Source organism: Oncorhynchus nerka, linkage group LG28, assembly GCF_034236695.1.
Source record: "Oncorhynchus nerka isolate Pitt River linkage group LG28, Oner_Uvic_2.0, whole genome shotgun sequence".
In the NCBI taxonomy this organism is placed as follows: domain Eukaryota; kingdom Metazoa; phylum Chordata; class Actinopteri; order Salmoniformes; family Salmonidae; genus Oncorhynchus; species Oncorhynchus nerka.
Window position 1 is genome coordinate 73422503 of NC_088423.1, and position 23498 is coordinate 73446000.

Below are 23498 nucleotides of genomic sequence, written 5' to 3' on the forward strand. Positions count from 1 at the left end.
CATAAGTGTCAAAGGCTTTTATTGACAATTACATGAAATTGATGCAAAGAGTCAATATTTGCAGTGTTGCCCATCTTTTTCAAAACCTCTGCCCTGGCATGCTGTAAATTAACTTCTGGGCCACATCCTGACTGATGGCAGCCCATTCTTGCATAACAATGCTTGTAGTTTGTCAGAATTTGTGGGGTTTTGTTTGTCCACCTGCCTCTTGAGGATTGACCACAAGTTCTCAATGGGATTAAGGTCTGGGGAGTTTCCTTGGCCATGGACCCAAAATATCAATGTTTTGTTCCCCGAGCCACTTAGTTATCACTTTTGCCTTATGGCAAGGTGCTCCATCATGCTGGAAAAGGCATTGTTCGTCACCAAACTGTTCCTGGGTGGTTGGGAGAAGTTGCTCTCTGAGGATATGTTGGTACCATTCTTTATTCATGGCTGTGTTCTTAGGCAAAATTGTGAGTGAGCCCACTCCCTTGGCTGAGAAGCAACCCCACACATGAATGGTCTCAGGATGCTTTACTGTTGGCATGACACAGGACTGATGGTAGCGCTCACCTTGTCTTCTCTGGACAAGCTTTTTTTCCGGATGCCCCAAACAATCAGAAAGGGGATTCATCAGAGAAAATGACTTTACCCCAGTCCTCAGCAGTCCAATCCCTGTACCTTTAGCAGAATATCAGTCTGTCCCTGATGTTTTTCCTGGAGAGAAGTGGCTTCTTTGATGCCCTTCTTGACACCAGGACATCCTCCAAAAGTCTTCACCTCACTGTGCGTGCATTTGCACTCACACCTGCCTGCTGCCATTCCTGAGCAAGTTCTGTACTGGTGGTGCCCCGATCCTGCAGCTGAATCAACTTTAGGAGACGGTCCTGGTGCTTGCTGGACTTTCTTGGGTGCCCTGAAGCCTTCTTCCCAACAATTGAACCGCTCTCCTTGAAGTTCTTGATGATCCAATAAATGGTTGATTTAGGTGCAATCTTAGTGGCAGCAATATCCTTGCCTGTGAAGCCCTTTTTGTGCAAAGCAATGATGACGGCACGTGTTTCCTTGCAGGTAACCATGGATGACAGAGGAAGAACAATGATTCCAAGCACCACCCTCCTTTTGAAGCTTCCAGTCTGTTATTCGAACTCAATCAGCATGATAGAGTGATCTCCAGCCTTGTCCTCGTCAACACTCACACCTGTGTTAACGAGAGAATCACTGACATGATGTCAGCTGGTCCTTTTGTGGCAGGGCTGAAATGCAGCGGAAATATTTGGGGGGGGGTTCAGTTAATTTGCATGGCAAAGAGGGACTTTGCAATGAATTGCAATTCATCAGATCACTCTTCATAGCATTCTGGAGTATATGCAAATTGCCATCATACAAACTGAGGCAGCAGACTGTGAAAATTAATATTTGTGTCATTCTCAAAACTTTTGGCCACGACCGTAGTGTACCATTATCAAGAGGACATGTTTCTTCTTCACTATATAGTTGGGATTTTCGTTTCCTCAGTTTAACAGGCTCTGATTTGTTTCCGATATTTAAGTGTGTGCAAATCTTTTCCATTACTTAGATAAACTAAAACGAATTACATATAACGTAGATCATTCGAGCAGCACTACAATCCACATTATTTTTTTATTTATTTGTTATTATAAATTTATTTGATTCATAATACAAAAATCAACTTACATTGCTACATCAAACATGTCTAGCAAACCAAACACAGGTCTTAACAATGCTCAAACATGCAAAAAAATATAAATAAAATAAAATACAAAAAATAAACAATTTAACTGCAATTATATTCACTGAAAAAAAATCCACATTAGTTCCGTCTTTGTGCTCGTAGGTAGATGACGTCAGGCGATTCCTAGGAAAGTGAATGCGATTGTCAAGATATTATTGTGTTACATATCGGTGATGTAAATGTATACAGCGTGCAATGTTATCTGTACCACTTATAGAACATACAATTGATTTAATAAATTATATGCATTTTATGGGGACGAATCGTTCAAGTCCCGAATCGCATTTTAAGTTCATTGTTGTCCTTTATCTTGTCCCCTTTCATTCGCCGTAGATGCATGTTCGACCTTTGCACTCAAACCAAACGTCGTTTTATAACCAGCGTTGGTTGTTTAATTGTTAGAATTGTAGACGGTTTGGTCTAAACACACTTCATAAAAGATCGGGGTGAGTTATGTTAAAGCAAGAAAAATTATGAAAACACAAGATTTTTGTGTCCCTCACCAGCTAGCTATGGCTAACAACCCACGGCTTTGTCTAAAGGGGATACAGTTTTTGTGAAAGTTGACTTTGTAGCAGGTTGGAATTTATACAGCAGGTTAGGATAACCAATTAGCATTCGTGTAAGTGTAGTAGCGCAGGATCTGGTTGAGTATGAGTGGAGAGTTTTGCAATGTCGCATGTTACAAGTAATCTGACACCACTGGGACGTACAACAATTCATGTCATTATTATTCTAATGATGTATGTAGCTGAGGTTCGCGTTTGCATCACGAATGCTGTATCATGCACACAATGTTTTATAAATGCTTACATTTCCTTCTCTGCATATGTAGCAGCTTGGTAATGTCACAACATCCACGTGATTTAAACTTTTGATATGACATTCTACTACACAATTGAGGCCCATGAAGATAGCTTTGTGTGCTTCCTGCAAAAACGTAATGTACAACATCAGTGTGACAATACAAGGCAAAGCTTTTGGGTAATCTCTTCTGTTCTTCCAGGATCATCGATGCAAGTGTAGGTGGGACTCCTGATCCAGAGAGAACATGTTTCGACGAAGGATACCCTTTGCACAGATAGCCTTTGCCACTGTGCTAGGAGTTGCTGGGGGAGTTTATATATATAGACCCATGTTTGAGCCCCAGCACAATAACTCTGTTCCAGAGACTTTGAGTCAAACTGAGGACAATTGGATGCCTGAGAGCCAAGGACAGTCTAGAGATGGCAACAATGTGCCTGAGGGTCCTGTACAGTATGAAATCAATAGAACTGTGTAGGAGAGTGTGGGACAGTCTGCGGCCTATGCAGAAGTGGCTGTCAAGGAATCATTTCAGTTAATTTGTAGTTTGGTGTGTAAATTAGACGTGAATTTAATATCAAATAAAATCCCTTCTGCCACTGAAAGATCTCACAAATCCAGTAATGTGTCAGCAGGGTTGGGTAGGTTACTTTCTAATTGTCTGTTCAAAATTGTTATCAAATTCAAATCAAATTGATTTATATAGCCCTTCTTACATCAGCTGATATATCAAAGTGCTGTACAGAAACCCAGCCTAAAACCCCAAACAACAAGCAATGCAGGTGTAGAAGCACGGTGGCTAGGAAAAACTGCCTAGAAAGGCCAAAACCTAGGAAGAAACCAAGAGAGGAACCAGGCTATGAGGGGTGACCAGTCCTCTTCTGGCTGTGCCGGGTGGAGATTCTAACAGAACATGGCCAGGATGTTCAAATGTTCATAAGTGACCAGCATGGTCAAATAATAGTCATCATGCCAGGTAGTCCTGAGGCATGGTCCTAGGGCTCAGGTCCTCCAAGAGAGAGAGAGAGCAACAAAGAGATAATTAGAAAGAGCATACTTAAAACTCACACAGGACACCGGATAAGACATACTCCAGATATAACACAGACCCTAGCCCCCCGACACATAAACTACTGCAGCATAAATACTAGAGGCTGAGACAGGAGGAGTCAGGAGACACTGTGGCCCCATCCGATGATACCCCCGGACAGGGCCAAACAAGCAGGCTATAACCCCACCCATTTTGCCAAAGCACAGCCCCCACACCACTAGAGGGATATCTTCAACCTCCAACTGACCATCCTGAGACAAGGCCGAGTATATCCAACAAAGATCTCCGCCACGGCACAACCCAAGGGGGGCGCCAACCCAGACAGGAAGACCACGTCAGTGACTCAACCCACTCAAGTGACGCACCCCTCCTAGGGACGGCATGGAAGAGCACCAGTAAGCCAGTGACTCAGCCCTTTTAATAGGGTTAGAGGCAGAGAATCCCAGTGGAGAGGGGAACCGGCCAGGCAGAGACAGTAAGGGCGGTTCGTTGCTCCAGTGTCTTTCTGTTCATTGAGCTCTATAGGAGAAAGCCCTGCCTCCAGCTGTTTGCTTAGAAATTCTAGGGACAATTAGGAGGCCTGCGTCTTGTGACCGTAGCGTACGTGTAGGTATGTACGGCAGGACCATATCGGAAAGATGGGTAGGCACAAGCCCATGTAATGCTTTGTAGGTTAGCAGTAAAACCTTGAAATCAGCCCTTGCCTTAACAGGAAGCCAGTGTAGGGAGGCTAGCACTGGAGTAATATGATCACATGTTTTGGTTCTAGTCAGGATTCTAGCAGCCGTATTTAGCACTAACTGAAGTTAGGGTAGCCGGAAAGTAGAGCATTTCAGTAGTCTAACCTCTAAATAACAAAAGCATGGATTAATTTTTCTGTATCGTTTTTGGACAGAACATTTCAGATTTTTGCCATGTTACGTAAATGGAAAAAAGCTGTCCTTGAAACAGTCTTGATATGTTCGTCAAAAGAGAGATCAGGGTCCAGAGTAACACCGTGGTTCTTCACAGTTTTATTTGAGACGACTGTACAACCATCAAGATTAATTGTCAGATTCAACAGAAGATCTCTTTGTTTCTTGGGACCTAGAACAAGCATCTCTGTTTTGTCCGGGTTTCAAAGTAGAAAGTTTGCAGCCATCCACTTCCTTATGTCTGAAACACAGGCTTTCAGCAAGGGCAATTTTGGGGCTTCACCATGTTTCATTGAAATGTACAGCTGTGTGTCATCTGCATAGCAGTGAAAGTTAACATTATGTTTTCGAATGACATCCCCAAGAGGTAAAATATATAGTGAATACAATAGTGGTCCTAAAACGGAACACTGAAATGTACAGTTGATTTGTCAGAGGACAAACCATTCACAGAGACAAACTGATATCTTTCCGACAGATAAGATCTAAACCAGGCCAGAACTTGTCCGTGTAGACCAATTTGGGTTTCCAATCTCTCGAAAAGAATGCGGTGATCGATGGTATCAAAAGCAGCACTAAGGTCTAGGAGCACGAGGACAGATGCAGAGCCTCAGTCTAACGCCATTAAATGGTAATTTACCACCTTCACAAGTGCAGTCTCAGTGCTATGATGGGGTCTAAAACCAGACTGAAGCATTTCGTATACATTGTCTTCAGGAAGGCAGTGAGTTGCATTCAATATAGGCCGATAGTTCTTTTATATTTTCTGGGTCAAGGTTTGGCTTTTTCAAGAGAGGCTTTATTACTGCCACTTTTAGTGAGTTTGTTACACATCCGGTGGATAGAGAGCTGTTTTTTTAATGTTCAACATAGGAGGGCCAAGCACAGGAAGCAGCACTTTCAGTAGTTTAGTTGGAATCGGGTCCGGTATGCAGCTTGAAGGTTTAGAGGCCATGATTATTTTCATCATTGTGTCCAGAGATATAGTACCAAAACACTTGTCTCCCTTGATCCTAGGTCCTGGCAGAGTTGTGCAGACTCAGGACAACTGAGTTTTTGGAGGAATACGCAGATTTAAAGAGGAGTCTATAATTTACTTTCTAATGATCATGATCTTTTCCTCAAAGAAGTTCATGAATTTATCCTCTCTTGGGGAATGCTGCTTTTTAGTTAGCTTTGCGACAGTATCAAAAATACATTTTTGGTTCTTATTTTCCTCAATTAAGTTGGAAAAATAGGATGATCGAGCAGCAGTGAGGGCTCTTCGATACTGCACGGTACTGTCTTTCCAGGAACATAACTTTTGGATTACCCAAGCTAAATAACGTAATATGATTCCATTCTTCCATTCCACATCTATTGCAGCATAAATCAATCTTAAAGTTTACATAGGTGGCCATATATGGATGTTAAATGTTAATTTATGGGTTGGTTCTTCTAACCCATTGCTTTCTACTACATATAATAATACGATTCAATTATATCTTTACATTAAAAACCAAAGTCTATCAGAATTCCAATCATTCCAATAAATGTTATACCCCTTGATCTTCAAGAATAGGACCTGGAAGTATAGATTAGCCAAATTGTTTTATCTGAGCATGACCCCAAAACTAAGGACTTATTAGCCAGCCCTACTCTGTTTATGATTGTGTCATGGAGGACTGATTGGGCTCACTGCGCTCATGGAATGACATGCTTTGAGCACTACTGAAAAGTGCTATTTACATGTGACAAATGAATGCCATATGCTGCATTTGCTATATGCCTATTGTTTACCTTTTTTTTGGTGACACTTTAGATATCTTGATGATATATATATATATAAACGGCTTGACAGAAATAGTAGCAGAAGGTGAATGTTGAACTTTTGTTGCATACATATCCAGATGATGCTGCTACTATTTTATGCAATGACACTGTCGGTGTGTTAGAAGCATTACTCCCCAACCCTGTGTGTCACTTCCAACACATCGACCGTGTCATGGCGCAAAATAGTATGCAGCATCAACTGTATGCAACAAAAGTTCAACATTCAGCTACCATTTCTGTCAAGCCGTTTACGCATACAGTTTGACGTATACGTTCGATAAATCCAACGTATGCATTGCAACTACCTCTGCAACCCAATGCTGCAAGGCAAACGCAGCGTTTAATTGTAAATTAATGTAATTATGTTGTACCAAAATGCAATGAAGCTGTGGGTGTGATCAAAGTGTAGTTCCAAAAGAATACTCCTGAGCGGGTAGGGTCGTTTTCCGTTCCGAGGTCTTTTACGGGTTGGCGAGAGAGGGAGGGGCTGGCTCACTTCAACTGAACGGGAAGTGATGTTACGTTGATTGTGAAGGGTGTTCATGCAACAAATGGATCGAAAGGATTTAGTAAACTCAATTTAGTGAGTAATTTTTTAAATTTAAAAATCAACAAATTGTCATCGCTTTTGATAGGGCGATTCTACACGAAACACCAAGAAAGAAAGAGACGCACAGACACTGGTAAGTTGCATTTCTCGAAATAAAGTTAGCGTGATAAATGTCTCGGCATATGGAGCTGTTTAGCGGATTTGTTTCTATCGACAGCTATAAGTGCAACATAATACATTTTTTCTCAAGACGGGGTTACTTCATCGTATAACGACCACCTGCATTTTCACTGAGCTAAGGCTGAAACAAAGTTATTTCCTGCTCACATTTACGAGGCCTACTTGAAGCCAAGGCTACTGAAAGTGCAATGACATTTTTTTGTGTTTTTTTTTATAGTTGCCTTGAAGTGAATTCTAACTCAGAGGTGAACTCTTAAATTAGATAGACCTACATTGTAAAACAGGATAGACTACGTGTAGCCTGTACTTAGTTAGGTAGGAATGCGACACTTTCATTGGGAATTGATGTAACATTTTCCTATCAAATTACATTTAATTTTAATTTGAACATTATACTGCAGTGGGCTAAATCAGCCTCCGTGTTTCTTGGTAGTCTTAAACAAATCTACGTTGAAACAAATGTACACCTCACACACATGGTTATGGACTTCAAAAAACAAGATACTTGTACCATGTCAGATATAGCATTTAAATGTATAAAATGTTGAGTTTGCCTCCCAATATTATACTTTCTATACATCACAGAATACTTATTATATATATATATATATATATCGGAGTTGAACGTATCACACCTTATTTATTAGTTTTCCAGTCGAAGCAACAATGAAGAGGGAAACTGTTCACGTGTAATGGGACCTCATAATTACAACCCTTGTATTGGCTACATTTATCTAGGTTTATCTATCCATAAACCTGCATTCATTTGGCTGGTGAAACATCAACAGGCGTCTACCTCACTATTTTAGTATGGTGTCTTAGGGATATGAGTCTGGCATTTTGGCTGGAGACATGCCATGCAGAAAAAACATCAGCTCAGACCAAACCAAAAATGAACACTGAACTAAAAATGTTTGTCTTTGTGTTTAATACATTTTTATTTTCTCAAGGTTTAAACACATTCTGGACATGATAAACCAATTTATTCCAAATTAAGTTTTAGGTTGTCTTTAGTTTACTTTACATCTGTCAGCTATTCAAAGATAGACCTCTGTCTAGTAGTCTGAGATTTGAGCAATTGTGCTTGTGAACAAACTAGGAGATATGGTTATTAAACAGGGTCAATGGTAGAGTAAAACATGACCAGTCAGGACAACTACATGATGACCAACTGAGCTGGGGGTTATTAGATGTTGTTTTATGTTTCAAGTAGGGTTTGTGTCAGATAATCAATTGTTTTCTTCTCTGTGTGTGTGTGTGTTTGAAATGTTTCTACTGATAACCATAATTTTAAAAAATTGTCCTATTTCACACATGTAAAAGTGTGTATTAATACCCATTTGTGAATTGGAAATGTGTTTTTAAATATCATAACTCCACCTGAGACACCCTTGGAGAGTGGGGTCATGGCCAGGGTCACCATTGTCGAGCGCCCCTGGAACAATTTAGGCTTAAGTGTCTTCAAACCTAGCGACCTTTCAGTTACTGGACCAACGCTCAGGGTAGCCTAGTGGTTAGAGCGTTGGTCTAGTAATCGGAAGGGTGCAAGTTCAAACCCCTGAGCTGACAAGGTACAAATCTGTCGTTCCCTGAACAGGCAGTTAACCCACTGTTCCTAGGCCGTCATTGAAAATAAGAATTTGTTCTTAACTGACTTGCCTAGTTAAATAAAGGTAAAATAAATTTTAAAAATCACTAGGCTCCCTGCCGCCCATCATAATCTGTAAACCATTTCTCATCATCAGAATAACATCTCTTCACTTACATATATATACAACATATTCATACTCAGAATGTTACAAAATAGTGCTTCCAGTCCTGAACATGATGAAACCTGGTGATATTTCAGATGCATATTGGCAAGTCATTCTGTCAATACATCTGGGATGAGTGCTGTAGTATTGTGGTACTGCAACACCCTTCATCTTGTGCAGTTTGTTTAAGTTCATGTCATCTGCATATCCTCATTTGAGGAGTTTGCTGTTATAGTTGGCCAACTGCCCAGGGTGGGTACTTCAGCTCTACTGCTCTGAGAATGTCTGAAAGGCTGTGTTCTGCTTGCTGGCACACAATCTGAGGTGCCCTCCTCCAACTAGTGTGAAATCCGCACCACCAGAGAACAGGGCTTTGCCTACAGCCTTCTCTTTTAATCACTTTCACTTGAAGTTTAGGTTTAAAAGTAAACATTCAATAACTTTGAAACACCTTTTGGAAGAGGACTAAGGCTGATCCTTGTTTATGAGCTCAGTTTGGATCTTCTGTTTTAGAAATGGGCAGGGGCAGCGATGTGACTCAAATAATTTGAGCAAATTCCTGAACAAATGTGTAGAGAATCTGAATTTAATATTTACCTGATATCAGTGACAGGCAGTGAGGTAGAACCAGCCAATCAGTGCATAGGGATTTCACTCAAAAACAAGTGCAGAAGGCCTACTCAAGATGATGTAATGTCTAACTTGCAAGGTTGTATTTCACACCTTGTTAAAATATTTCATACTGCAGTCACTGTAGTGGGCTTCCTCAAAAAAAACTTATTTTGCTGCTCATCTGCAACACATGTAATCACAGCCGTTCAGGCTTCCTTGTAGAAGCTGTGATCAGATTAGTCTCAGGACATTTCATAACATTTGTTTTTGTTCTATTTTTTTAAAACATCTTTGTCCTATGCCACCTATTTTACCAAACCTGCTACTTGTTATCCCACTCATCAAAAAAAGGATTTCAGTTTAAAAAAACTATAGCAAACCCATTTAGCATAATTAGATGAAAATATGTCATTTAGGCTTTTCTTGTTTTTTTTTCTCTACAGGCTGTAGCTTAGGGTAGACGGTCTCTATGGGTGTGCCACAGGGTTCAATTCTCGGGCTGGCTCTCTTTTCTGTATACATCAATGGTGTTGCTCTAGCTGCTGGTGATTCTCTGGTACACCTCTACGCAGACGACCCCGTTCTGTATACTTCTGGCCCCTCCTTGGACACTGTGTTAACTAACCTCCAGACGAGCTTCAATGCCATACAACTCTCCTTCCGTGGCCTCCAACTGCTCTTAAACGCAAGTAAAACTAAATGCATGCTATTCAATCGATCACTGCCCGCACCTGCCTGCCCGCACCTGCCTGCCCGTCTAGCATCACTACTCTGGACGGCTCTGACTTAGAATATGTGGACAACTACAAATACCTAGGTGTCTGGCTAGACTGTAAACTTTCCTTCCAGACTCATATTAAGCATCTCCAATCCGAAATTAAATCTAGAATCGGCTTCCTATATCGCAACAAAGCATCCTTCACTCATGCTGCCAAACATACCCTCGTAAAACTGACCATCCTAGCGATCCTTGACTTCGGTGATGTCATCTATAAAATAGCCTCCAACACTCTACTCAACAAACTGGATGCAGTCTATCACCGTGCCATCCGTTTTGTCACCAAAGCCCCATACACTACCCACCATTGCAACCTGTATGCTCTCGTTGGTTGGCCCTCGCTTCATACTTGTCGCCAAACCCACTGGCTACAGGTTATCTACAAGTCTCTGTTAGGTAAAGCCCCGCCTAATCTCAGCTCACTGGTCACCATAGCAGCACGCGCTCCAGCAGGTATATCTCACTGGTCACCCCCAAAGCCAATTCCTCCTTTGGTCATCTTTCCTTCCAGTTCTCTGCTGCCCATGACTGGAACGAATTACAAAAATCTCTGAAGCTGGAGACTCCCATCTCCCTCACTAGCTTTAAGCACCAGCTGTCAGAGCAGCTTACAGATCACTGCACCTGTACATAGCCCATCTGTAAACAGCCCATCTATCCATCTACCTACCTCATCCCCATACTGGTATTTGTTTATTTTGCTCCTTTGCACCCCAGTATCTCTACCTGCACATTCATCTTCTGCCGATCTACCATTCCAGTGTTTAATTGCTATATTATAATTACTTCGCCACCATGGCCTATTTATTTCCTTACCTCATCTGCACTCACTGTATATAGGCCTTTTGTTCTACTGTATTATTGACTAGGTTTTGTTTATTCCATGTGTAACTCTGTTGTATCTGTCGAATTGCTACGCTTTATCTTGGCCAGGTCGCAGTTGCAAATGAGAACTTGTTCTCAACTAGCCTACCTGATTAAATAAAGGTGAAAACAAAGGGAATGATAGGCAGTTCAATGACACAGTGCCTAGTGAAAGTCTACACACCCCTTGCACTTTATTCACATTGTGCCACCTTAAAATTAAATCCAAAAAGGATTACATTTTTCCCTACAGATCTACATGATCTTTCCACATTTTTTAAATGAATACAAATGTATAGAACATTTTCCTAATTGTAAAAAATATTTATTGATTGCGTATGTTTTCACACACCAGAGTTAATGCTTGGCGGCAGCCATAACAGCTGTGAATAATTTTCAATAAGATTCTACCAACTTTGCCCGACTCTTATGGCAACATACAGGTAACTGCTAAAATAATGAAAACACTTGCGTAAATAAGGGATACAAAGTATTGAAAGCAGGTGATTCCACAATCCACACTGGTGTGGTTCCTGAGTTAAATAAGCAATTAACATCCCATCATGTTTAGGATCATGTATAAAAATGCTGAGCAGGCCATTTTTTTTGGCTACCATGGCCATGTCCCCATGTTTTTTGGCTACCATGGCCATGTCCCCATGTTTTTTGGCTACCATGGCCATGTCCCCATGTTTTTTGGCTACCATGGCCATGTCCCCGTGTTTTTTGGCTACCATGGCCATGTCCCCGTGTTTTTTGTTGAGTTGGTACAGTTATTTTTCTTTCACTTTGAGAATGTGGAGTAGGTTGTGTAGATCAGTAAAATGTTTTAAACACTTGTTGTCCCTTTTCTACATGATTAGCATCCTCTGTAGCAGCCTGCTTTCACATGAACTTTTGCAGTTAATCTGATTACCATTTGAGGCGACTGGTGCCGCCTCAGTGATCCTAACCTTCGAAAGAGCAGGGCTGCCCGCAAGCCAGGGGGCCTGTTTCTCTGGGGAAAGCCTCTGTAAATGTGTCCCTGCTGGACAGATGGTGTACCCTTATACAAGCATGAACTGCCTGGTGACCAAGAGATTTGAGACATCATTTACTTAATAATACAGTTGACTGTCATTTTTGCTTGACGAGGTCAATCGATTAGTGTGTGCAGGTAGTACTGTGCAGTTGTGCGGTGAAACATAATACGTCGGTCCATATATAAGCCTTTAGAATGTAAGCCTGCCTATTCCATTTCCCACTGGGGAACAGCTCAGAGAGGCTGGAGATGGGGTACCACTAGTCCAGTCACAGTGTGTTCATCACAGAACTTGATTTTGCTCCAGACTTTAAGCAGCTTATTGCTCAGGATGAGGGCTTTAGTGCTGGACAGAGTGAAAGAATGCCTTTTCATACCGTGGTCATGTGATGGACTCTGCTTTCAGTGGGAATCACATCCAGCTTGTTCTCTTGAATATTATTTGATGGATATCTGTGTTCAGTTCATTTTGTGTCCACCACAGTCTCTCATTCACAGGCATCAACTTTCTAGCTATGCTATAATAACTCCGTAGTAATGCATGTCACTATAGCTTTGTGTAATACATATTTTGTATCTATCAAAAACACATGGATTAATTCTGATTTATTTACAAACTATTTATGGACCAGGACCAATCATGCCAGTGAAAATTTCAGCTCAATACAATTTGAACTCTATTGTGACAACTCTTATGGAATAACTTGTTTTTCTTGTGAATTTTTAGTCTGTTGATCAATTGCGTAATTCTTAGTCTTATTTGCATAATTACCCACAATTAATCCTCTCATGTAGAGTTTCAATCTGTAACAGTTGCCCCAAATAGGAGATTATCCACTTTTACCAAGCAAACAGGTGAAAGTTCACTGTGGATGGGGTTATAGCAGGATCTAAGTTTGAGCATTTCCTTACTGAACATGCATAGAGGCGAATGTAGTTTCTTTCACATAAAATATTTGTGTTTCCTGTTACTGTGTCCGCATACTTACATGACCATGAGAAGAGAGCTGTAGGCTCTCAAAAGACAGACCGAGGCGTGTCCGTCTCCAACATAGCTCTAAAGGTTTTGTCCTCAGGTCAACTGTTTCGCAGGCACTCTACCCTGCTAGCGTAAAAATCTGCTATTTTTAAGGCACTGGGAACCGTTTTATGTTGTGGTTATGTAGTAGAAACTAGAGGTTGACCGATTAATCGGAATGGCCAATTTAATTAGGGGCGATTTCAAGTTTTCATAACAATTTTTGGACACATTTGGCAAATTTAAAAATAATACAGAAATTACACCTTTTATTTATCCTTTATTTAACTAGGCAAGTCAGTTAAGAACACATTCTTAATTTCAATGACTGCCTAGGAACGGTGGGTTAACTGCCTTGTTCAGGGGCAGAATGACAGATCTGTACCTTGTCAGCTCGGGGGAATCAATCTTGCAACCTTACAGTTAACTAGTCCAACGCTCTAACCACTTGATTACATTGCACTCCACGAGGAGACTGCCTGTTACGCGAATGCAGTAAGCCAAGTTAAGTTGCTAGCTAGCATTAAACTTATCTTATAAGAAAAACAATCAATCAATCATAAATCACCAGTTAACTACACATGGTTGATGATATTACTAGTTTATCTAGCATGTCCTGCGTTGCATATAATCAATGCGGTGCGTATTTGCGAAAAAGGACTGTATTGCTCCAATGTGTACCTAACCATAAACATCAATGCCTTTTCTTAAAATCAATACACAAGTATATATTTTGAAACCTGCATATTTAGTTAATATTGCCTGCTAACCTGGCTCGTTGCAAACTCTGAAGACTATTCTTCCTAACAAAGACCGCAAACTTCGCCAAACGGGGAATGATTTAACAAAAGCACATTTGCGAAAAAAGCACAATCGTTGGACGACTGTACCTAACCATAAACATCAATACCTTTCTTAAAATCAATACACAAAAGTATATATTTTTAAACCTGCATATTTTGCTAAAAGAAATCCAGGTTAGAAGGCAATATTAACCAGGTGAAATTGTGTCACTTCTCTTGCGTTCATTGCACGCAGAGTCAAATCAAAATCAAATCAAATTTTATTTGTCACATACACATGGTTAGCAGATGTTAATGCGAGTGTAGCGAAATGCTTCTGCTTCTAGTTCCGACAATGCAGTAATAACCAACAAGTAATCTAACTAACAATTCCAAAACTACTGTCTTATATACACACACACACAAGTGTAAGGGGATAAAGAATATGTACATAAAGATATATGAATGAGTGATGGTACAGAGCGGCATAGGCAAGATGCAGTAGATGGTATCGAGTACAGTATATACATATGAGATGAGTATGTAAACAAAGTGGCATAGTTAAAGTTGGCTAGTGATACATGTATTACATAAAGATGCAGTAGATGATATAGAGTACAGTATATACACATATACATATGAGATGAATAATGTAGGGTATGTAAACATTATATTAGGTTGCATTGTTTAAAGTGGCTAGTGATATATTTTACATTTCCCATCAATTCCCATTATTAAAGTGGCTGGAGTTGAGTCAGTGTCAGTGTGTTGGCAGCAGCCACGCAATGTTAGTGGTGGCTGTTTAACAGTCTGATGACCTTGAGATAGAAGCTGTTTTTCAGTCTCTCGGTCCCAGCTTTGATGCACCTGTACTGACCTCGCCTTCTGGATGATAGCGGGGTGAACAGGCAGTGGCTCGGGTGGTTGTTGTCCTTGATGATCTGTATGGCCTTCCTGTAACATCAGGTGGTGTATGTGTCCTGGAGGGCAGGTAGTTTGCCCCCGGTGATGCGTTGTGCAGACCTCACTACCCTCTGGAGAGCCTTACGGTTGTGGGCGGAGCAATTGCCGTACCAGGCGGTGATACAGCCCGCCAGGATGCTCTCGATTGTGCATCTGTAGATGTTTTGGTTGCAGGCCGTGTCAGTGGCACTGTATTGTCCTCAAAGCGGGCAAAAAAGTTATTTAGTCTGCCTGGGAGCAAGACATCCTGGTCCGTGACGGGGCTGGTTTTCATTTTGTAATCCGTGATTGACTGTAGACCCTGCCACATACCTCTTGTGTCTGAGCCGTTGAATTGAGATTCTACTTTGTCTCTATACTGACGCTTAGCTTGTTTGATTGCCTTGTGGAGGGAATAGCTACACTGTTTGTATTTGGTCATATTTCCGGTCACCTTGCCCTGATTAAAAGCAGTGGTTCGCGCTTTCAGTTTCATGCGAATGCTGCCATCAATCCACGGTTTCTGGTTTGGGAATGTTTTAATCGTTGCTATGGGAACGACATCTTCAACGCACGTTCTAATGAACTCGCACACCGAATCAGCGTATTCGTCAATGTTGTTGTCTGACGCAATACGAAACATATCCCAGTCCACGTGATGGAAGCAGTCTTGGAGTGTGGAATCAGATTGGTCGGACCAGCGTTGAACAGACCTCAGCGTGGGAGCTTCTTGTTTTAGTTTCTGTCTGTAGGCAGGGATCAACAAAATGGAGTCGTGGTCAGCTTTTCCGAAAGGAGGGCGGGGCAGGGCCTTATATGCGTCGCAGAAGTTAGAATAGCAGTGATCCAAGGTTTTGCCAGCCCTGGTTGCGCAATCGATATGCTGATACAATTTAGGGAGTCTTGTTTTCAGATTAGCCTTGTTAAAATCCCCAGCTACAATGAATGCAGCCTCAGGATGTATGGATTCCAGTTCGCAAAGAGTCAAATAAAGTTCGTTCATAACCATCTGTGTCTGCTTGGGGGGGAATATATACGGCTGTGGTTATAATCGAAGAGAATTCCCTTGGTAGATAATGCGGTCGACATTTGATTGTGAGGAATTCTAAATCAGGTGAACAGAAGGACTTGAGTTCCTGTATGCTTTTGTGAGCCATAAGTCTCGTTAGCCATAAGGCATACGCCCCCGCCCCTCTTCTTACCAGAAAGATGTTTGTTTCTGTCGGCGCGATGCGTGGAGAAACCAGCTGGCTGCACCGACTCAGATAGCGTCTCTCCAGTGAGCCATGTTTCCGTGAAGCAAAGAACGTTACAGTCTCTGATGTCCCTCTGGAATGCTACCCTTGCTCGGATTTCATCAACCTTGTTGTCAAGAGACTGGACATTGGCGAGAAGTATACTGGGGAGTGGTGCACGATGAGCCCGTCTCCGGAGTCTGACTAGAAGACCGCTACGTTTCCCTCTTTTACGAAGTCGTTTTTTTGGGTCGCCGGCTGGGATCCATTCCGTTGTCCTGGGTGAAAGGCAGAACACAGGATCCGCTTCGCAAAAGTCATATTCTTGGTCGTACTGATGGTGAGTTGACGCTGCTCTTATATTCAGTAGTTCTTCTCGACTGTATGTAATGAAACCTAAGATGACCTGGGGTACTAATGTAAGAAATAACATGTAAAAAAAAAAAATAACTGCGTAGTTTCCTATGAACGCGAAGCGAGGCGGCAATCTCTGTCGGCGCCAGAAAAGTCAGTGTATATGCAACAGTTTGGGCCGCCTAATTTGCCAGAATTTTATGTAATTATGACATAACATTGAAGGTTGTGCAATGTTACAGGAATATTCAGACTTATGGATGCCACCCGTTAGATAAAATACGGAACGGTTCCGTATTTCACTGAAAAAATAAACGTCTTGTTTTTTCGATGTGATAGTTTCCGGATTCGACCATATTAATGACCTAAGGCTCGTATTTCTGTGTGTTATTGTGTTATAATTAAGTCTATGATTTGATATTTGATAGAGCAGTCTGACTGAGCGACGGTAGGCACCAGCAGGCTCGTAAGCATTAATTCAAACGGCACTTTCGTGCGTTTTGCCAACAGCTCGTCGATGTGCTTCAAGCATTGAGCTGTTTATGACTTCAAGCCTATCAACTCCCGAGACTAGGCTGGTGTAACCGATGTGAAATGGCTAACTAGTTAGCGCGCACCCCGCTAATAGCGTTTCAAACGTCACTCGCTCGGAGACTTGGAGTGGTTGTTCCCCTTGCTCTGCAAGGGCTGCGGCTTTTGTGGAGCGATGTGTTCCTGGTTCGAGCCCAGGTAGGGACGAGGAGAGGGACGGAAGCTATGCTGTTACACTGGCAATACTATAGTGCCGATAAAAACATCCAATAGTCAAAGGTATATGAAATACAAATCGTATAGAGAGAAATTGTCCTATAATTCCTATAATAACTACAACCTAAAACTTCTTACCTGGGAATATTGAAAACTCCTGTTAAAAGGAACCACCAGCTTTCATATGTTCTCATGTTCTGAGCAAGGAACTTAAACGTTAGCCTTTTTACATGGCACATATTGCACTTTTACTTTCTTCTCCAACACTTTGTTTTTGCATTATTTAAACCAAATTGAACATTCATTTTATTTGAGGCTAAATTGATTTTATTGATGTATTATATTAAGTTAAAATAAGTGTTAATTCGGTATTGTTGTAATTGTCGTTATTATACATTTAAAAAAATGTAATCGTCCGATTAACCGGTATCGGCCCCACAGACTCCACTCTTCTGGGAAGGCTTTCCACGAGGTGTTGGAACATTGCTGCAGGGACTTGCTTCCTTTCAGCCACAAGAGCATTAGTGAGGTCAGGCACAGATGTTGGACGATTAGGCCTGGCTCAGTCGGTGTTCCAATTCATCCAAAAGGTGTCCGATGGGGTTTAGGTTGTGGCTCTGTGCAGGCCAGTCAAGTGCTTCCACACTGATCTTGAAAAAACATTTCTGTATGGACCTCACTTTGTACACGAGGGCATTGTCATACTAAAACAGGAAAGAGCCTTCCTCAAACTGTTGCCACAAAGTGGCAGCACAGAATTGTCTAGAATGTCATCGTATGCTGTAGCATTAAGATTTCCCTTCACTAGAACTAAGAGGCATAGCCCAAACCATGAAAAACCGCCCCAGACCACTATTCCTCCTCCATCAAGCTTTACAATTGGCACTATGCATTGGGGGCAGGTAGTGTTCTCATGGCATCCGCCAAACCCAGATTCTTCCGTCAGACTGCCAGATGGTGAAGCTTGATTCATCACACCAGAGAACGTGTTTTCACTGCTCCAGAGTCCAATGGCTTGGAGCTGTACACCACTCCAGCTGATGCTTGGCATTGCGCATGGTGATCTTAGGCTTGTGTGTGGCTGCTCGGCCATGGAAACCCATTTCATGAAGCTCCTGACGTTGCTTCCAGAGAAAGTTTGGAACTCTGTAATGAGCGTTTACAACCGAGGATGGACTACTTTTACGGTCCCGTTCTTTGACCTTGTGTGGCCTACTACTTCGCTGCTGAGCCATTCTTGCTCCTAGACGTTTCCACTTCACAATAACAGTACTTACAGTTGAACGGGGCAGCTCTAGCAGGGCAGAAATTTGACCAACTGACTTGTTGGATAGGTGGCATCCTGGCATCCTATGACGGTGCCATGTTGAAAGTAACTGAGCTCTTCAGTAAGGCTATGCTACTGCCAATGTTTGTCTATGGAGATTGCACGGCGGTGTGCTCGATTTTATACACCTGTCAGCAACAGGTGTGGCTAAAATAGCTGTATCCACTAATTTGAAGGGGTGTCCACATACTTATATGAATGTGTGTGTGTATATATAGTTTAGTTTACAAATGATTATCTACAGTCTCGGTTTTAAATTTGCATCAGGATATGTGCACAGATTTTAAGTTGCTTCCTTCAATGTTTGGTTTCTTTGTCTGGTTTTCAGGTCTGAAATAAGCACTCACTATGTCTGATGGGGACTATGACTACCTCATCAAATTCCTAGCCCTTGGTGATTCTGGAGTAGGGAAAACCAGCTTTCTCTACCAGTACACCGACAAAAAGTTTAACTCCAAATTCATCACTACAGTGGGCATTGATTTCAGAGAAAAACGAGTGGTAAGTTGATTGCCCTAGTCATACAATTTGTCACTTGTGTGACAAACCATGAATTTAATTATTCACATACAGGTACTCCCTTACCACCCGTAATGACCAAATAGTGTGCTGCTTGGTTGAAAGAGTTAACATTTGAAATGGACAATTATTCCATGTGACATTTTTTGTAGTGCAGGTTTACTATTAACCATGGAAAGTAAAGTAGGAGCTTAAAAGCATTACTCCTCACAGTGCAAAAGGTAGTGGTAGAACTGTTTTTTTTGTAGGGAATGAGTCTGAAACATATGAACCTGCCGATGTACCAGTATGTGTGGGTGTCGCAGGAATCTGAGGAACTCCCAGACCAAGAATGGATGACTAATATCACTTGAGTTCAGCAGCACCCTCCTAGAAAATAAACACTTCACACCACATAACCAAACACCAGGGTCATTTAATCATAATCACTCATGCTGTGTATAATTGTAGAGATTATCAGGGCAAACATTTTTCATCTAAATGTTGCAAGATTGGGTTGCAAGATAATACAGTATATGTAGGATGACCAATAGGAAAGTATATTTTTAGGGCCTCATAGCCAGAATGACCTCGCACTGCTTTATATGGATATAATAACTCTCTTTGTCTGACAGGTATACAAATCAAATGGTCCAGATGGGGCAGCAGGCAGAGGACAGAGGATTCATGTTCAGCTGTGGGACACGGCAGGGCAGGAGAGGTAAGCCAATCCAAAACTCATCTCCCACTGACACTCGTGCTCAAGCCCTCACTGGCTGTCAGGTAGTTGTTGGCAGCTTTCAATTGCTTACTTTCTTCAAGCTGAATGAAGCTCTTTACAAGGTGTTTTTTCTTGTGTGGTGTCAGGTTTCGGAGTTTGACAACAGCTTTCTTCCGAGATGCGATGGGCTTCCTCCTCCTGTTTGACCTCACCAATGAGCAGAGTTTCCTTAATGTCAGAAATTGGATGAGTAAGTCCTCTGTACATGTAGATTCTGACAACCACAATCTCATGTTGACTTCCAAAGAAATGTGCAGTGTCTTAATCACTATCTTTCAATCATGACTGGTGGGCTGATGACTGGCTTATTCACTTTTTCAGGTCAATTACAGATGCACGCTTACTGCGAGAATCCAGACATTGTACTCTGTGGCAACAAGTGTGACCTGCAGGAGCAGAGGGCAGTCCGTGAAGATGAGGCCCGTGAGTTGGCAGAGAAGTATGGGTATGTGTCCCTTACCTGTGACTAACCCTCCCTGAAACATTTGCCAAGAAGGCAGTGGCTGATGTGTGTTTACTCAAGGCTGTGCAGGGGAATCTCGAACAATACTAAATGTTAGGCTAGGTTGGTCTTTCTGGAAAGGCAAATATTTACACATCCATGTAAAGTATCCTGCTTGTGGCCTGAAATTACACATTTAGTGAATATAAAGGGATTAGATATGGACATCCTATGTTTTGCTAAAACTAACAAATGCAAATTTGTGGTCAAAAGCCATGTCGTAAGAGACTACGGACTCTATTTTAAAAAACCTAACTCAATGGTAAATATAAGCGCTGGGGGTAGCTCTATAGGTGGAGGGGTGTGTCAGTAATATTTTTGCTATTTTCACAGCTGTTATTATGAGCATAATAGCTGGCGGTGGTGCGAAATGGCTGTTTTATAAATGTATGAATAAACAAGTTGTAGGTGGGAGGAGGACTTGACCACTCACTGGCCAATCAAGGCTGCATGTGTTAGTCTCAAGTTCTGTAGGTTATTGAAGGTCTTTACATTGTCATCAACTCCAATTTGGCTGGGGGCACGGAATATTCTGTCCTAGACCATTGTAGATTGATAATACAGTTTAGTCATTAGCATAGGCTACAGTAACAAGTGATAATTCGAGTAAAAAATAACATCCAGTGTTTGCTCTATTTTGAGTGTTGACAGTCAACCTGGTTATAATAGGCTTCAATCAGTATAGGCCTTTAGATATCGTGCTTAAAAAATAGTCTGCCTTAAATTGTATTGTTTGTGTGAGGCACATTCTCAATAAGAAAGATATAGCCTATGTCTACCGTTGATACTGCATAATAGGACTGAATTGTTTAAATACACTTGGAGGAGTGTGTCTTAATTTTTTTTTTAACAAATCAATACAAAAAGTTTATGGGGGGCTCCCGGGTGGCGCAGTGGCTAAGGGCGCTGGTTAAGGGCGCTGTACTGCGCCACCAGGAGGTCCGTGGGACGACGCACAATCGGCCTAGCGTCGCCCGGATTAGGGAGGGGTTGGCCGGTAGGGATATCCTTGTCTCATCGCGCACCAGCGACTCCTGTGCACCTAGGTTGGCAGGTGCACGGTGTTTCCTCCAACACATTGGTGCAGCTGGCTTCCGGGTTGGATGCGCGCTGTGTTAAGAAGCAGTGCGGCTTGGTTGGGTTGTGTATCGGAGGACGCATGACTTTCAACCTTCGTCTCTCCCGAGCCCGTACGGGAGTTGTAGCTATGAGACAAGATAGTAGCTACAATTGGATACCACGAAATTGGGGAGAAAACGGGGTAAAATTAAAAAAAAAAAAAAAAAAAAAGTTTATGGGGAACATAAAAAAAAAAAGCACTTATCTCTTGTTCCATGTGCATATGGGCACTGTGAGTCAGGGCTGGATAGGCTGCGCTTCTGTGGTCAATATCCATGCCATATCCAACCGCGTTAGCTACTGAATTTGCATACTGAAATTGGCACTTTGGAGCACGTTTTTAAGGACACTAATTGGATATTTCCACCCCTCCCACCTCATCTCAAGCGAGTTCATACGACAGGTAAATTACCAATCCTGGCGCTAGGGTGTGAAAATAGAACAGCCCTGGCTTTAACAGGTCTAAATTGCAAACGGGCGTGCGTTTTGACAATTGCACGAACTTAAGGCCAGCCGAAAATAGAGCCCCCAGTACTTAGAGTTATGATCATGTTATGGTGAGCTGAATGGCCATCTTGTGCGCGGAAAATATCTAAGTGACAACATATTTAAAGTTTTAGGACGGGTAATCAGATTAACATAGCCCAGTCATAATGTTATTGCTGAATATCATATAGGTAGCCAGTCTGAAGTCTCTCTTCCAGATGCACATCATATTGAGTTGTCATGGTTGACTAGATACGACTCATATGTCAGATTTGGTTAGTGTCGTTATTTTTTAATGTTACCGATGGCTCCACCAGTCTGAAATCCAATGTGTTTTTTAGAGAGCCATGCTCCTCTACTATTTCAAATATGCATCTTCCACTGCTATAGCACAAGTGCATGTTTCATGACGAAAAACAAACACCCACACAAATATTTTTTTTCAACCTTGATTTCTTTTCAACTGCTGAGAACTATATTCTGTCTTAGAGTAACGCTTTCAATTAGATCAAAACTTATTCAGGTTGTAGGTAGATAGTTTGCATCATACAGAGACATATCAGTCAATGTTCTTATGTGTTGCTCTCCTTCCCGTGCAGAATCCCTTACTTTGAGACAAGTGCAGCTAACGGGCAGTTTGTTAGCCAGGCTGTGGATGTCCTGCTGGACCTCATTATGAAGAGGATGGAGCGCTGTGTGGACAAGTCCTGGATCCCTGATGGAACTGTGCGATCCAATGGACACAGTGGCCACACAGACATCACAGAGCCCAAGACCCAGGAGAAGGGCAAATGTGCTTGTTAGGGTCCACATACAGATAATGGTTACACCATCCCCCCAGTGATGTTTTGGTAGGACTGGGCTTTATGGTATGTGATGAAAGGCATGTAATATTTGTAAATCAATGATGTCATAGTAAGTTTTGGCAAGATGTGGGGGGGGGGTGTATGACGTGCAAAGCTGAAAGTAACTACTAACCCCTGCCAAATGTTCCAGAGCATCATTATGTTTTGTTAATTTGATTGCCTCTCCTTACACTTGTCCATACAGTGTCAATTAAGTGCCTTTTTATGTTTTCATTTCGGAGAATATTAAATGTATTTTACATTGTAAAAGAAAAGTGTATTATAACCAACTATTTTCTAAGATCCAGAAGAAAAGTGAGAAGCCACTGAAAATTGTATTAGTTGAACACTTTCCTGTGAATTAAAAGGAAACCCATCCTTATTAGATTGAACATTTTGACACAGGATATTTTTGTCACCATGCACTTCCATTTATTCTTGTACAATGTAAAAGTCCTGAGCACATGCAATCTGTAGTGAATAGAGTGATTTTTTTTGTATAGGCCTGCTCTGTAGTAGCAGAGTAGCTGTGTGTTTTTATTTGTATCACAATGTCGGGTTATTGGGTCTATCAGAAATGTTTGAGGTTCCATGTAAATCAATTCGTAATTTTACAATGTGCCTTAAATCTGCTGTATTCTGTCAAACACTGTTTTCATGCCAAATATGTAAACCATATCCTTTATTCCATAAAATAAATATATTTTATTATTTATTAAAGCGCTGTCTCAGTTCTCACCTTGGCTAACGTTACCTCTGAAACAATCGTATTATTTAGTCAATC

At 41.6% G+C, this 23498-nt stretch overlaps 1 protein-coding gene across 2 annotated transcripts; it reads left to right on the plus strand.

Annotated features, from left to right (window-relative positions):
- Window positions 1-6810: 6810 nt before the first annotated feature.
- On the plus strand, window positions 6811-23434 carry LOC115113671 (ras-related protein Rab-27A). 2 transcript variants are annotated; one of them, XM_029641585.2, is made up of 6 exons: window positions 6811-7002; window positions 18812-18984; window positions 19617-19702; window positions 19849-19952; window positions 20084-20207; window positions 22469-23434. In XM_029641585.2, exons 2-6 carry the CDS (start codon window positions 18832-18834, stop codon window positions 22671-22673), a joined length of 672 nt encoding a protein of 223 aa, XP_029497445.1. In that variant the 5' UTR covers window positions 6811-7002; window positions 18812-18831; the 3' UTR covers window positions 22674-23434. The 2 variants fall into 2 exon arrangements, with proteins under 2 accessions (XP_029497445.1, XP_064869166.1); XM_065013094.1 differs by lacking the exon at window positions 6811-7002 and adding an exon at window positions 9885-10100.
- Window positions 23435-23498: the final 64 nt, after the last annotated feature.